We start from the raw sequence: 15,658 nt of genomic DNA, 5'->3' as shown, positions 1-15,658 counted from the left end.
ACACACACGACAAGACAGAAGAGAACCCGATTCTGTTAATGTCCTGACTATGACACACACACACAAACACAACAAGACAGAAGAGAATGCGCTGTCTGTGAATGTCCTGACTATAACACACACACACACACAAGACTAGACAAGACAGAAGAGAACGCGATTCTGTGAATGTCCTGACTATGACACACACACACACACACGCACAACAAGACAGAAGAGAACACGATTCTGTGAATGTCCTGACTATGACACACACACACACACACACACACACACACACACACGCACAACAAGACAGAAGAGAACACGATTCTGTGAATGTCCTGGACTCCTGACTGACACCCACAACACAAAGTCGTGCGCCAGTATCGAGTTTTCTTTCGCGCTTGAACGATCAATAACGCACAGAATTATGCCCAAATGTCAGTTTTGTGGAGTATTCTCATAAGAGTAGTCTTAAATGAGTTTAATAAAGTTGTAATCTTTGAATTAGATTGTTTTTAAATCGATTTAAATTAAGTTTAATTTAAGTTTACTAATTAATCAAAAAAAATTCTGTAATTAATCGCGATTAATCGCAAGTTTTTAATATTTTAAGTTTTTAATATTTTGATATTGTAATCATTTCAGTTACTCTCCAAATTAATGTAGAAACAATTTAAAGACAGTATATATTAAATATGTGTTGTAATGGCATCTTTTTATGAATGAAGGCCAGAATCACTGATACTGATGTCCCTATGAAACATTAATGACGTTACATTACAGTATAACTGAAAGTTTAAAAAAACAACTTTTAATTTAAGTGAACTTAAAACAATCTATACATAAACGCATTATAATAAATTTTAGTTTTTACCTGTGGCCTTCCCTGTTAGACATATACAGAAATGTGATAGTTATCAAACACCTTTCTTAACTGCATAAATAATAAATGAAATATAGATTAAACGTCATTAAAGCTACAATTTTCTCAGTTCTTTGATGAACATTAATGACAGGCATCATCAGTGCTCCTGTCACTTTAAGAACAGCCGTTGCCGAACATGACGCGGATCAGAAGCGCTGTCCCGCGCATCTCATTTCCTCACAACTCTTTAAGTTCATTTAAAGGGGCTATATGCAACTTTTTCCCCAAAAATAAACGTAACAATAGCCTTTTTATTTTACCATTTATGACTCAAACATCTCCTGATGAGCATACTGACACCTTGTCCGCTCACAGTGGGTGCACCTATAAGCCTGTATCCTATTTTTCCTATTTTCTGGCGGGTCGTCTTTTCCCGCGCTGTCTGCGGATGTGACGCCACCACCGCTGCGAGAGCGAGCAGAAAATGAGAGCAGTTCTGTTTTTTGGCCACAGGTGTCAGTCGCGAGTTTAAATTTCAGAAAAACGCATATAGCCCCTTTAAGACGTTATTTAACTAATTTAAGACTCCTAATATGAGAATACTCAAAATTCTCTGTGTTGTTTTTATTGTTTGTTCAAGAGCAAAAGAGAACTCGATGTGAGCAGGAGACTGACGTGAGTCTGTCTGTGCATCGAGTGTGTGTGTGTGTGTGTGTGTGTGTGTGTGTGTGTGTGTCAGTGTCCCTGTCCCTCGATTAGCTGACATGAGACGCAGCCACACCTATGAGCCACACAGACAGGACATTGACACACACACACACACAGACAGGACATTGACATGCAGCGCGTTCTCTTGTGTCTTGTCGCGCTTGGAAGCATTTACATGAATAGGAGCGTGATCATGTAACGCTAGGCCTAAATGGATATAAAAAGGACGCTGCCTTATTTGCGTTAAATATTTTTAATGCGTTAAGCTGAAAAAAATAATCGCCCGCGTTAACGCGTCAATTTGCCCAGCCCTAATATATATATATATATATATATACTGTATTTATTTATTTAAAAAATATATAAAAGCTTTAATTTATTTATTTTTTATTTTTTTATTTGTTCATTTATTTTTTGCTTTATTTAAGTGTAATTTATTTCTATTTTGTTTTTGTTCAAAAATTTTTGGTTTGTTTTTGGCTCTTAATGCCATGTAATATTTTCTGTAAAGTTCTGAATGATTTGACTGAATCTCTGCTTGTCTTTGTCTGCAGTGTGAGTTCAGCCTGAACAGACGACGCCACCCTAAGAGGAGATAGTTTTATTTTCATTACTTTATTTATATTTTATATTCACGAATATTTTAACATACTAAATGTTGGGACTAATTTTCATTTAATGTGACTTTTTCTTTGATTCTCTGCAGAGTTGATCTGTTACATCAGGTGTGTATGGGTAAACCACTAGCGTGTGTGTGTGTGTGTGTAAATATAGCTGTGTGTGCCGTACACCTGTCACAGCTCAGGCTGGAGTCAGAAATTCATTACTGTTATTTAAACAACTGGTGTTTGTTTACATCTATTGAAATCGTCTTAATAACACTGTGACCGTTCAGAATATGATGTTTTGTGACTAGAACAGGACGACTGTGATTTATTGAACCCTTTTCTGGTGTAAGTCGAGGAGCTTCATGTGTTTGAGAGAAGTTTCTCTCTGTCACACTTCATTTCAAGGGTTGTGCTGCGTGTCAAGGGTCTCCGGGATGTGTTTCGAAGGTCTGTGTATGTTGCGAGGGTGGAATTATGGGAAGGATGGTAATTGGGACTGAGATGTGTGTAAGTTTGGGCTGGGATCGGTGGGAATTAAAGGATGTTGTAAAGGAATGAGTGTTAATGCTGGTTTGGCTTTGATCCACATGTCTTATTGCTCAGAGAGTGCTGTGATGTCACTTCCTTTCATTGTCCAATGCACATTCCCTCGACTACAAAAAGTCGTACATTGTAATTTGTAACTGGTGTCATTTTTACTAGTAATTGCCATTTTAATACTCAAATGTGGCTTTCCTAAATCTGTATTAAGCCAACAATTTTGGAAAAGGGGCAGTTCACCCAAAAATGACAATTGTCATCATTTACTGGTGATATTCCAAACATTTAAAGGGACAGTGCACCCAAAATGACAATTCTGTCATTGACTCGACCTCAAGTTGTTTTAAACCTGTGTGATATTAAGTATATTGGTAATCAAACATATCTCAGACCCAAATGTCTTCCGTAGTATGGAGAAAAAAATTATTTAGTTACCCATATTCTTCAAAATATCAGGTTTGGAACAACTTGCGGGTGAGTCTGTGACAGAATTGTAATTTTTGGGTGAACTGTCCCTTTAAATGTTTGGAATATCGACAGTAAATAAGCGAAACAAGTCAGTGTTTTGTCATGGTTCAAGCTGTTGACAATGGTTCACAATAAGAAGTGTTTTTAGAAGTGGCTTTATTTTATTCTAATTTGTTGTATAGGGTTGTAGGTGCCACAAACTTATTTGCATTGTGTAATTAAGTGGGATGTTTTGTGTAAATATATTGTATGTGTGTGTGCGCGCGAGTGTGTGTGGAATTTGGGCATCTACTGAAAAACGTGATGTGACGGATTGGGAAATCCATTGAGTTGGCATAAACCACATTTTTTTTACACCTTCAAATTAAAAGTTTTACATTTTCCTTTGTGACTTTTTAATGTTACAGTAGTTTAAAACTGGAGGATTCTTTAAAAAAATATCTATTTGATCTGTGAAACATTTGTATTTTGTACATTATCGGCTGTAACAATGGGTGCTTCTGCGGATTTCATATTTTTTATTAAAACTTTTACCAGCTGAATTGTATCTGTTTTTTTTTTTTCTGTTATAATGTTCGTGTCAGTTCCGCGCATGTCCGCTAGAGGTCACCGCAGCGCAACTCATGCCCGTCAGAGAGACTTCTGCTGCTGTAGATGCGCTGCTGACAGACGCTTGGTTGTCATCACGATTGTAATGTATTAGTTATCACAAATATACTCTAGTCATTTCTAAAAGAGAACTGAAATGTTTCTGTTGGCAGAGATAAATGGTCGTCACGTAACGTTAGGCCTACAAATAGCTACATGCAATCGATTTTAACCTTTTCTATTCGTTCTCGTTTATTTCTCGTATTGGATGCTAATTTAAATATTATTTTCATTAGGCGAAGTCTAGCTATTATTATTTAATTGATTTTATATTCAGTATTTTTGGTTGATCAAACTAAGTCATAAAAAAGCCTCTTTGTAATGTATAAAGATGTAGTTTAAGAGATATCTTCAAAAATGTTATTATAGTAATGGGTTTAATTAATAAACAAACAAAAAAAAAATCAATTTAATATGAGCCAAGTGGTTAAAGGGATGCCAAGGCAGTCAAGCTCTCGCGCAACGAGTCCATTTTTGTCACGCAGAGAAAAATCGCGAAGCAAATTAAGCGGACACTCACCGACAGACACCACAGAACAGGTTACTTCTGATATGAAACTAATTTCCAACTCAAATTCTGTCAATTTAATCTTTTAGTAAATGCATTTTGGCGCTAAATGTCACGTGACAGATCATCTCTTTTACTCTTTACTACAAGTTAATAGTGAATAAACAAACAAAGGTTTGGTGCAGGCGTGTAACGTTACCGAACGGTTTCCGAGTGCAATCTTTAACAGTCGGCTTGTTTTAAGCGCAGAACACACTTCAATCCGAGTTCCCACACGAACACATTAAGTATTCAGTCCATTTTATCACGAAATTCAAACGATAAATGCCGTTTTGACGCTCTATGTGGCGTGACTGATCACAGTTCAAGCGGCCGCGCGACGTGAAGGCGATGGATCACCTCTTACTAAAGAATAAACATGAATGACCATCTGAAGGTATGCTGAGGATACATTACAATTTACTGTCATGTATCATATGTGGTGTAATCACTCAATCAGTGTTTCAACGGCGGAAAGACGTCAGTATAACTGCTTGTAAACTAAACAATGTCATGTAACGTTAGCATCACATTTACCTCAGGCAGTCATTCACTGTCCACAGAATTTTATTCACTAGAGAAATCAACTCTTTCACTAAATATATGCACTGTATTAGCCTATATATTCATTATATTCTACTGAACCTGTTAGTGATGTCTGGATTATTTCATGTATGTTTAAATAAACCTGTCATGAAAGTGACAGACACTGTGTATAAATTATTATATTTCAACAACGAATTGGAGAAAAAAATATTTTATAATTAGATTTAGAAGTTAATACAAAAACTGCCTTATGTGAAGTTTACATGTTTGCATACAATGTGTTATTTGAGTATTGATTGTTATACCTAAAAATAAATAGCAACTGAATTTAGGCTAATAGTTTGGCCTCTGTTGTTAACCTTTATATTACTGTGCAAGTAAGGGCTCCCTATATAATTTACAGAAATATCTTCAATAAACTTTTAGATATCATTTAATTCATTCAAGGACAGACACTGTTCTTCTTTTTCTTCAGTAAACCACTGTTAAATATAAAAATAAATAAAAAGCAATTTTGTAAAACTGCTGTACCGAACCGTGATTTCGAAACCGAGGTAGGTACCGAACCGTCAGTTTTGTGTACCGTTACACCCCTACTGTCAGTCTTTTATTTTTTATTTGAGTCATGCGTCACAACACTTCCTTGAGTTCCAGGCGTTTCCTGTGTTGTAAATAAAATCATTTTTAAAATATGAAATGTGTCATTCTCTTTCACGCTCAGAAATGTGTCATTTGCATATTAAAATCACAAAAAAATCGAGCAGGGGGCACGTAAAACCCCCCACCCCCCGCGACACTGTCACCTTTTTTACTCTGAGGAGTTTGCCGGTCTGGAAAAATTAGCTATATTTTGCTAAACGTGCACTATATCTACTATATTTTGACTTCTATATATCATTAAAATATTATAATGTTGTTATAATAAAAACTGCATTATATTTAATTTGAGTTCATTTTAACTTTTAATAATAATAATAATAATACCAGCTCACAGGGCTCTCTGTATGTTTACAGCACTTACTGTACCTAATATTTATCCAAAATGAATCGATATTGAATCAAGAATAAAATCGCAAGAATTGAAATCATGACATTGTGTCAAGCAAATTCCATTATTCTCACTCCAAGCTAAACTCAAAAGTTGGCAGCCCTGATATGTAATCTGTTATAAAGGGTCCGTTAGTGATTGTGATATGGACTTCAGTGAAAGTTACATTACCCTGAGATGGCAGTAAAGACTGTCTTTATGAGTGATTCAATAGCAAATACTTTTATATTGAAAGGGACTGAAACAAGGTTGTAAACAATTTACATTTACATTTATGCATTTGGCTGACGCTTTTATCCAAAGCGACTTACAGTGCTCTTATTGCAGGGACAATCCCCCTGGAGCAACATGGAGTAAAGTGCCTTGCTCAAGGACACACTGGTGGTGACCGCTGGGATTGAACCAGCAACCTTCTGCATATCAATTCCATGGATTAACCCACTGGACAACCATCTAAACAGTGAGACACAAAATTACAAATGCACTGATTAGCGCTGTCATGGGAAATCCCCATAACTGTTAAAGAGACAAAGACAGTGGATTGTGTCCTCAGTAGAGATTCAAACAGATTTTTTTATAATGGATATAATCAGGGCTTGCCATTAACACCTGCCAGCCCACTCCCACTAGCCACTTTGGCGGGCTGAATTTAATTTCAGCCTACAGCCAAATGAAATGCCAAGACCGTCGTATCACAAAATGACAATTCAGTTACAATTCTTTATTGATTAACTCGCAGTTAGTGACGGTGGGATAGGCGGAATCGCGCTGAATGACACACAACAGAAGCGCTCTCTCTCTGTCGCACGCGCGATCAGTTCTCCTTGCGCCTGAATAGTCAAATACACGCTCACACAGATGTCAAAATGTCTATCGTGTGGAGTACCTCGCATGAACACAGTCGGTAATGGCGGAAGTGTACGTAACCAGGTGGGTAATAACTGGATATGTGTCAGAATATTACGTCCGTGTATTCAGCAGCCCGATTAAATACCTGTCTGTCATTAATGTTAATCAATCAACTACAGATGTTAAATAAATGTAGGCCTATACATATTAAATAAACCTACTTTATCAGAATTTTTTTTAATTTACTTTTGTTTTTTGTCATTTGCATCTTTGTTCTTTTATATAGCCTCATATCATATTAAATTTCTCATATTAGCCTATGCTCATATTGCCCACACTGTCCAAGCTGATATACAATGTAGTCTGAACTCGGGGGGTCACTCTGCATTTTAAAGTTTGAAAGGGTTTTAAATCTTCTAAATCATGTAAAATGACTCAAAATCAAGAAATTTAGGCATGCCAAAGTCAACTTTAATCATCTAAAATGTAATTTCCAAACAGCAAAATTGTGGCCAGTGAAAATGCTGAGTGAATATTATGGACATCAAGCTGAAGAATGAATGCTATATCAGATGGTAACACACTCGTTTAGTCGATCTCTCTCTCTCTCTCTCTCTCTCTCTCTCTCTCTCTCTCTCTCTCTCTCTCTCTCTCTCTCTCTCTCTCTCTCTCTCTCTCTCTCTCTCTCTCTCTCTCTCTCTCTCTCTCTCTCTCTCTCTCTCTCTCTCTCTATCTATATATATATATATATATATATACACCGATCAGGCATAAAATTATGAGCACTGACAGGTGAAGTGAATAACACTGATTATCTCTTCATCACGCCTCCTGTTAGTGGGTGGATATATTAGGCAGCAAGTGAACATTTTGTCCTCAAAGTTGATGTGTTAGAAGCAGGAAAAATTGGCAAGCGTAAGGATTTGAGCGAGTTTGACAAGGGCCAAACTGTGATGGCTAGACGACTGGGTCAGAGCATCTCCAAAACTGCAGCTCTTGTGGGGTGTTTCCGGTCTGCAGTGGTCAGTATCTTTCAAAAGTGCTCTAAGGAAGGAACAATGGTGAACCTGCAACAGGGTCATGGGCGGCCAAGGCTTATTGATGCACGTGGGGAGCAAAGACTGGCCTGTGTGGTCCGATCAAACAGACGAGCTACTTAAAGGATCTGCTGCTAACATCTTGGTGCCAGATACCACAACACACCTCCAGGGGTCCAGTGGAGTCCATGCCTCGACAGGTCAGGGCTGTTTTGGCAGCAAATAATGTGATGCCTAATTGATATATACACACACACCCACAATGTTTTTATTAAATTAATGTGTAATTTATAAATTACTCTGTGTTGTTTATGTTCATGAGCCACAGTATTTTTGTCCTAAAGTTGCAATTCTTCAAAGCCATACCACATAAATGATTAGATGTGTGAAATCTTGTGTTTCTGCAGCCTCTTCTTCAGACCAGCAGAGCATAATTACCCAGAGGATCATCATCATCATCATCATCATCGCTCTGGACTGCAGTACTGCAGTAGGACTCCCATTACTGGGACTGTCTCTGTGTGAGTGTGTTTGTGTGTGTGTGTTAGTATGTGTGTGTGTCTGAGTGAGTGAGTGTGTGTGTGTGTGTGTATGTGTGTGAGAGTGTGTGTCTGTGTGTGTGTGTGTGTGTGTGTGTGTGTGTGTGTGTGTGTGTGTGAGTGTGTCTGTATGTGTGAGTGTGTGTACATGTGTGTGTGTGTGTCTGTGTATGTCCATATGTGAGTGTGTGTGTGTGTGTGTGTGTGTGTGTGTGTGTGCGTGCGTGTGTGTGTGTGTGTGTCTGTATGTGTGTCTGTATGAATGTTTGTGTGTGTGTATGTCTGTATATGTGAGTGTGTGTGTGTGTGTGCATGTGTGTGTGCGTGTGTGTGTGTGTGTGTATGTCTGTATATGTGAGTGTGTGAGTCTGCGTGTGCGTGTGTGTGTCTGTATGTATGAATGTTTGTGTGTGTGTATGTCTCTATATGTGAGTGTGTGTGTGTATATGTGTGAGTGTATGTATGTGAGTGTATGTCTGTATATGTGTGTGTGTGTGTGTGTGTGTGTGTGTGAGTCTGTGTGCATGTGTGTGTGCGTGTGTGTGTGTGTGTGCGCGTGTGTGTGTGTGTGTGTCTGTATGAATGTTTGTGTGTGTGTGTATGTCTGTATATGTGAGTGTGTGAGTCTGTGTGCGTGTGTGTGCGTGTGTGTCTGTATGAATGTTTGTGTGTGTGTATGTCTGTATGAATGTTTGTGTGTGTGTATGTCTGTATATGTGAGTGTGTGTGTGTATATGTGTGAGTGTATGTATGCGAGTGTGTGTCTGTGTGTGTGTGTGTGTGTGTCTGTGTGTGTGAGTGTGTGAATGTGTGTCTGTATGTGTGTCTGTATGAATGTTTGTGTGTGTGTGTGTGTGTGTATGTCTGTATATGTGAGTGTGTGTGAACGTGTGTCTGTATGAATGTTTGTGTGTGTATGTCTGTATGTGTGTGTGTGTGTGAGAGTGTGTATGTGTGCATGTGTGTGTGTATGTGAGTGTGTGTCTGTGTGAGAGTGTATGTGTGCATGTGTGTGTGTGTGTCTGTGTGTGTGTCTGTGAGTGTGTGTCTGTGTGCATGTGTGTGTGTGAATATGTGTCTGTATGAATATTTGTTTGTGTGTATGTCTGTATATGTGTGTGTGTGTGTGTGTGTGTGTGTGTGTGTGTGTGTGTGTGTGTGTGTGTGTGTGAGTGTGTGTCTGTGTCTGTCTGTGTGAGAGTATGTGTGTGTGTGTGTGTCTGTGTGAGTGTTTGTCTGTGTGAGTGTCTGTATGTGTATCTGTATCTGTATGTGCGTGTGTGTATGTGTGTGTGTTTCTGTGTGTATTTGTCTGTGTCTGTATGTGCGAGTGTGTGTGTGTGTGTGTGTGTGTGTGTGTGTGTGTGTGTGTGTGTGTGTGTGTGTGTGTGTGTGTGTGTGTGTGTATGTGAGTGTGTGTGTCTGTGTCTGTGTGTTTGTATTTGTGAGTGTTTCTGTATGTGTGAGTGTGTCTGTATGAGTGTTTGTGAGTGTGTGTGACCGTTAGAAACCGTTGGAGGGTGTAATATTGGCGGGGAGGAGTCAGAGGCTGGGATTTGTAGATCTGTGATGGATGATTCCTGTGTGTGAATGAGGGAGGACGCGTGTGGAGATTCTACGAGTCTCTTCTTTCACAGCTCTACCCTGGAGGAGAGAGAGAGAGAGAGGGGGAACCGCTGAAGAAACACAAGCGCTGCACAAAGACCGGACAGAACACAGCCTGGAGAGAAGAACATCACAAGTAATCCTGTTCCCGAGGGTCCTGTGTGTTAAGAGCGGACACTTGTTCTGTAGTTTATGCAGTGGAGGCTCAGACCCGGTTTGGTAATGCCGGTTCGGACTGAGCTGATGGTTCCCGGCTGCGGTCTGTGGATTTGGGCTGTGCTGAGCGCCCTTCTTCTGGCGGGTCACTCCGGAGCGTGTCCGCCTCACTGCTCCTGCACCGGCACGACTGTGGACTGCCATGGGCTCGCTTTCAGGAGCGTGCCACGAAACATACCAAAGAACACAGAACGACTGTGAGTATCATGACTGTGCTGTGTGTCATTGTACGTCACTAATGCATGTGCATGTTTATCAATTCATGACTGGTGTGGGTTGGCGCTGGATATATTTCATCTGCTTGAATCAGTAAAGTGCTATTTTAGATCTAAGATACTCCAAAAGTTGCATCGGACAACTCAAGGAATGTTTTGGGTTCAAAACAAGTTCAACTATGTGGAAAATACTACAGAAAATCATTTCATCTTGTTAAAAAAAGAAACATTTCGGAACGTAGGGCAAATGTTATAATTAGAGATGCACAATATATCAGTCAAATATTGATTATCAGCTAATATTAAAAACTTTTTTTAATTATTGGTATTAGTGGGTAATAGATATTATATTATTATATTATATTATATTTAGGTTAAATAATTTTTTGTCACCTAACTCTCCTTATAGTTAATCTTATAAACACAATAATAACAGTAATAATTTAATAACATCGTTAAAATGTATTCTTTAGAAAATCTAAAACTTTATATCCATTTTCATATGCCTCAATTGACTTGTAACTATTGATAAAAAAATAAATATATATATATATTTTTTCACGCAGGAATATATATATATAAAATCTTTAGCAAATCTTAAATTAATATCCATTTTCATACGCCTAAATTTACTTGTAACTATTGATTTTTTTAATATATATATATATATATATATATAATTTAAAAAAAAAACTTTTTTAATTAATTTATTTATTTTTATCGATTATAAATATATATATCTCTCTCTATATATATATATATATATATATATATATATATATATATATATATATATATATATATATATATATATAGATAGATAGATAGATAGATAGATAGATAGATAGATAGATAGATATATTGATATACACAAGTGATAGATTATCAGAGCATAATTACCCACAGATAATATCAGATATTGGCAATTGACGATTTTTAGTTAATGTTAACTAAAACTTTTAAAGTAGTTTTCAGAAATTTAAATTAAGATAAAATAAAGCAAAATATAAATATTAGATGAAATATGTAAACATGAAGTTTTGCAACTAACTAAAATAAAATAAGTTGAAGTTGAAGGACTAAATTGACTGTAACTAAAACTGAATTAAAAATTAAATATTTGTAAAAAAAAAAAAAAAAAAAAAAACATAACAAAATTAAATCTTTAAAATGAAAACATTTTAAAAATCACTGCTAACCTTGTCTGTGCAAAATTAAATCCAATCTTTCAATCTTGTCATGACCATGTGGTACACACTGTAGGATCTGCCTGATGTGCTTAGGAAGTCCGGGAATGGACTGTTTACACAGAGACAAATCCATTTACAGGATTTATGTCAGTAACAATAGACAAATGAGCACAATTGTTGTGTTCTGGATTTGTTTACAGTGCACCGGCTCTGTATATGAGCGTGTTTGTGTGTCTGAGGTCAGAGTATCAGTGTCAGAGCGTGTCCATCAAACCCGGTGTGGATCAAGACATGTCAAATGTAACTGATACTACAGGACATAATGTCCATTGATTTAGAGGATGTAGTTCCGGCTATCGCTCTCCTCGACCGTGCTCTCAGATCATATTGAGATGTATCAAATGTTTACTTTCTGAGATTGTTGTGTTGCTTCATATTGCAAATCTTACACTTAAAGGAAAATAAGATTCTTCCACGTCATTCCAAAGCTGTTTAACTTTCTTCTGGGCTGTTTCTTCTCTCAGCTGTTTCTGTAGATACAGTGGAAGTCAATGGGGTCCAAAAAGGTAGCGTAGTACTTTAATCTTCAATCACTTTGTATGGTGAACACAGCAAACTTAAGTAGGTATTAATTTAAAATTGTAGCCCCAAATCAAACATGGCAGTACGCAAGTAACATCAAACCCCATTGGTACATGAAGTCACGCTTCCTTTAAAGGGGTCATGAATTGAGAAATCAACTTTCCCTTGAGCTTTTGATATATAAAAGGTCATAGTAATATTAGCATATCCTGTAAGTTTCAGAGCTGAAAACTTCCTTGTTAGTCAAAGAAAAGCTTTTATTGACACCAGGCCCAGCAAAACGCTCGATCTGCGAATGTTCTTCCCTGTGACGTCAGAGTGCAGTGAAACGGCGCCTTAACAGAAGAAGAAGAACGCCTAATTCTGTTGCCCTCCCCACCGATTTGCGCATGATGTGTGACATAAATAACATAGGCCTAAGTGGAGCTAAACCGGATCGAACTTCCAAGCAATAAACATGCCTTTAGCTTCATTCGGATTCTAATATTAGGAATGCGGTTGAACTTTATTTTGAATGAAGATCCAGCTCACGTGGGGAAGACATTGCCCGTTTATTCGCTTCATTTCACTGCGGATTCGTTTGTAAACAAGATACTGGATTTGCAGACAGAATGAGATTCAAAAACTATGCTGTGCCTTCTATATTGTATCCAACAGGAATAATGCAACCAAATGCTTTTTATATGTGAGAGTAGGCATGTGCCGGTATCAAATTTTCATGTTGCGATTAATTGCTGAAGCTTTTATCACGGTATACGGTATTATCACGATATTGAAATAAGTTGCAAAAAAAGTGTTGTCATACTATAACAGGTTAAATCACTTTCTTATAACAAAAGAACCAAACATTTAAATACAATAAAGCAATACACAAAAACGTATAAAGTAAACAAATATTTAAAACAGATTAAAGTGCAAAAGAATTATAAAGAACAATAGGTATGCTGAAATTTATGTACATTTAACTAAGATTAATACATGCTTTAGATGTATTTTTCATTGTCAGTTTGTTAATGAAGGAACTAATGTTAAATACTGGAGCCTTGTAAAGTGTGTGAACATATCAAACATATTCAAACAATATCTAGGGCATGTAATATAGTCCAGATTAAAATATAAAATGGAAGTTTGAAAATGAATAGCCTTAAGTCTTTAAGTATTATGTATTAAGGTTATGTGATTATTTGGGAAACGGCTGCATTTCTGCTGTTCCGTCAGCGCCCTCTGCTGTCGAAGAATGAATGTGCACTTCAGCGGGTCACCCCATTCCGCCATGTGCTCGGCTCATGCACAGTCTGTTTACATCAGTGCGCATTCCTCTTTGACGTGTTTTTCATTTTAAACGGTTGATGGGTAAAGTATTCTTAAAATTCATTCTAAAAATCATATATTCGTGAATAATTCGTAATAAATAATTATTCACGGTATTTTGAAGTGCCCACGATAACAATATTGTGCATGTTCATTATTGCGGTATATCGTATTACCGTTTACCGGCACATGTCTATGTGAGAGTATTGCATTGTTACAGATCGTTTGATATCTACTGATTATGTGGACGTTTCTAACTGAACATAATTAATGATAATTTCCCTCGCTGTCACAGGCTGGAGTATCCTTTGTTTTTGAGGGGTTGTTGGTTCATTGTCCTGCGATTCATGATCAGACTCGGACATGTTTTCCAGTCGGGCTACCAAAATGTATCACGGGCTATCTTAAATAGTGAAATAACATTCCTTTCTTGATGTGCGCTGTTCACACTCTTGACTTGATATTTGAAGGAAAAATACTATTGCGGAAGTTTTGAACATGGTGATTTGTCTGCAGTGAAGTTTTTCGGTTATCGGGCGGGCCAAGTAATAAAAAATAGCATTCCATTTAATTGCGGGTGGATGAGAGATAAATCATTGTGTTTGTTTGATAAATGCATATTGCGAGCCCTGTGGGTGGATCATTCCTGTTGCCGTTTTTCCGCACATTTTTAAAACAATCCTTCACGTGTACTGACGTTTCTCTTGAAGCTAAAACGGAAGTGACTTAAACTGCAATTCATCGACTGGCCACTAGGGACAGGCTCCAGAAGGGAGCAGAATCTCACTGAGCTGAGGTTAAAATGCCCAACTTTACAGAAGAAAAAAAACATGTTTACAACCTGGAACAAATTTTGGTTTTGGTCTATACGGCCAATTTTGCCCTTCATGACAACTGTGAAGGGGTGAATTTTTTTACAACTCATTCGTTTACATTATATAAAGGCTTAAAGTTCTGCATAATTAAGGGCGTGGCCACTTTGAGTGACAGGTGGCTAGCTATGTCTGTTAGTCATCGCGCCACCTCAGCTCCACCCACGTCTCGCCTCTTTGCCAATTTTCTATTATCCGGGAGTGACGCGCAATGACGCCCTGCCAAGATGGCAACGGCCAGCTCGACCCTACTTTACGCTTCAAAACGGCTCTTCAGAATCCTATGGGTGACGTCACTGAAGGACACTACATCCATATTTTTGTACAGTCTATGGTACTGACGGGGGAGCCGAATCTCATTACAATATGCAAAACTGTTATCCAATCATAGCAGTGGGCGTTTACTCCCAAGTCTTCAATGCGGCAAGTCCATAAAAACCAAGCGTTTCAGGAACTAGGCTCAAAACCAGGGTAGAAAATAGCCTTTTATTTATGTTTTTGAATTAAAAAAACATGCAAACATCATAACTTGACCTCAGACAACAGTATAAAAAAAATTAGAGAGCCAGTTCAGGAATCCTTTAAACATTCTGCAGAAAAAAAAGAAAATTATACAGGTATTGAATGACAAAATTCATTATGACAGAATGGTCATTTTTGGGTGAACCATTAGTTGAGTGCTACATTTAGACATTTGGTCACTAAGGTTAACCCAAGAACCAAATCCCCTCCACGAAAGAATCATTCAGGCTGGATTTGTGATTTAGACTCTGATTCATTAAAAAGATCTGAATCTACTTCTAAGCATAAAGGTGTGGTCACATTTGCTAAATTTCATCAAAGCAGATTTCTGTTGGTCATCGGGGCGAATCCACGTGACCAACTTGAACCCGCTGCGAAATCCACAGGGGGGAATCTTTCACCCTCATGCGAAATTCCAGATCACTGGATTTGACTGGATTTCACCCGTGAAAATTCGCTGAACAGCAGTAAATATAACTGCACCTTAAGACTAGCAACTGTAATGATGTTTCAGGACTGTGAACGTGCCGCAATGAACAATGAAAAGGCATTTAGATAAGGTTCAATGTGTTCAACCCTGTTGAACAATTAGCAGTGAAAGCAATATTGATAACAGCCAGCAGCTCTATAGTGAGGAGGACATTCCCTAGGCGATGTGTAGCAAAGAGAGTCATTTATCAAGGAGACTGCACTAGCCAAATAATATCCCCCATCGTCCCTTGAGCCTTGCCCCTGCAGTGGTAAAGAATGGAGCTGC

General features: G+C 37.8%; 2 protein-coding genes across 2 annotated transcripts in view; both read left to right on the top strand.

Moving 5' to 3' along the window:
* The window catches only part of arhgap19 (Rho GTPase activating protein 19), a 30,186-nt gene extending 26,472 nt beyond the window's left edge, over positions 1–3,714 (top strand). The window contains exon 11 of the mRNA XM_079807649.1: positions 2,113–3,714. The gene's annotated coding sequence lies outside the window, so the exon portion shown is untranslated. The remainder of the gene's footprint in view (positions 1–2,112) is intronic.
* Positions 3,715–10,236: 6,522 nt separating this feature from the next.
* The window catches only part of slit1b (slit homolog 1b), a gene marked incomplete at its 5' end in the record, with an annotated part of 72,848 nt that continues 67,426 nt past the window's right edge, over positions 10,237–15,658 (top strand). The window contains one exon of the mRNA XM_079807599.1: positions 10,237–10,406. Coding sequence (XP_079663725.1) covers positions 10,237–10,406 — 170 coding nt within the window. The remainder of the gene's footprint in view (positions 10,407–15,658) is intronic.

This window comes from Gobio gobio (assembly GCF_949357685.1).
Source record: "Gobio gobio genome assembly, chromosome: 24".
Taxonomy (NCBI): domain Eukaryota; kingdom Metazoa; phylum Chordata; class Actinopteri; order Cypriniformes; family Gobionidae; genus Gobio; species Gobio gobio.
The sequence above is the reverse complement of the archived record's forward strand: the minus strand, read 5'-3'. Positions and strand labels throughout refer to the sequence as shown.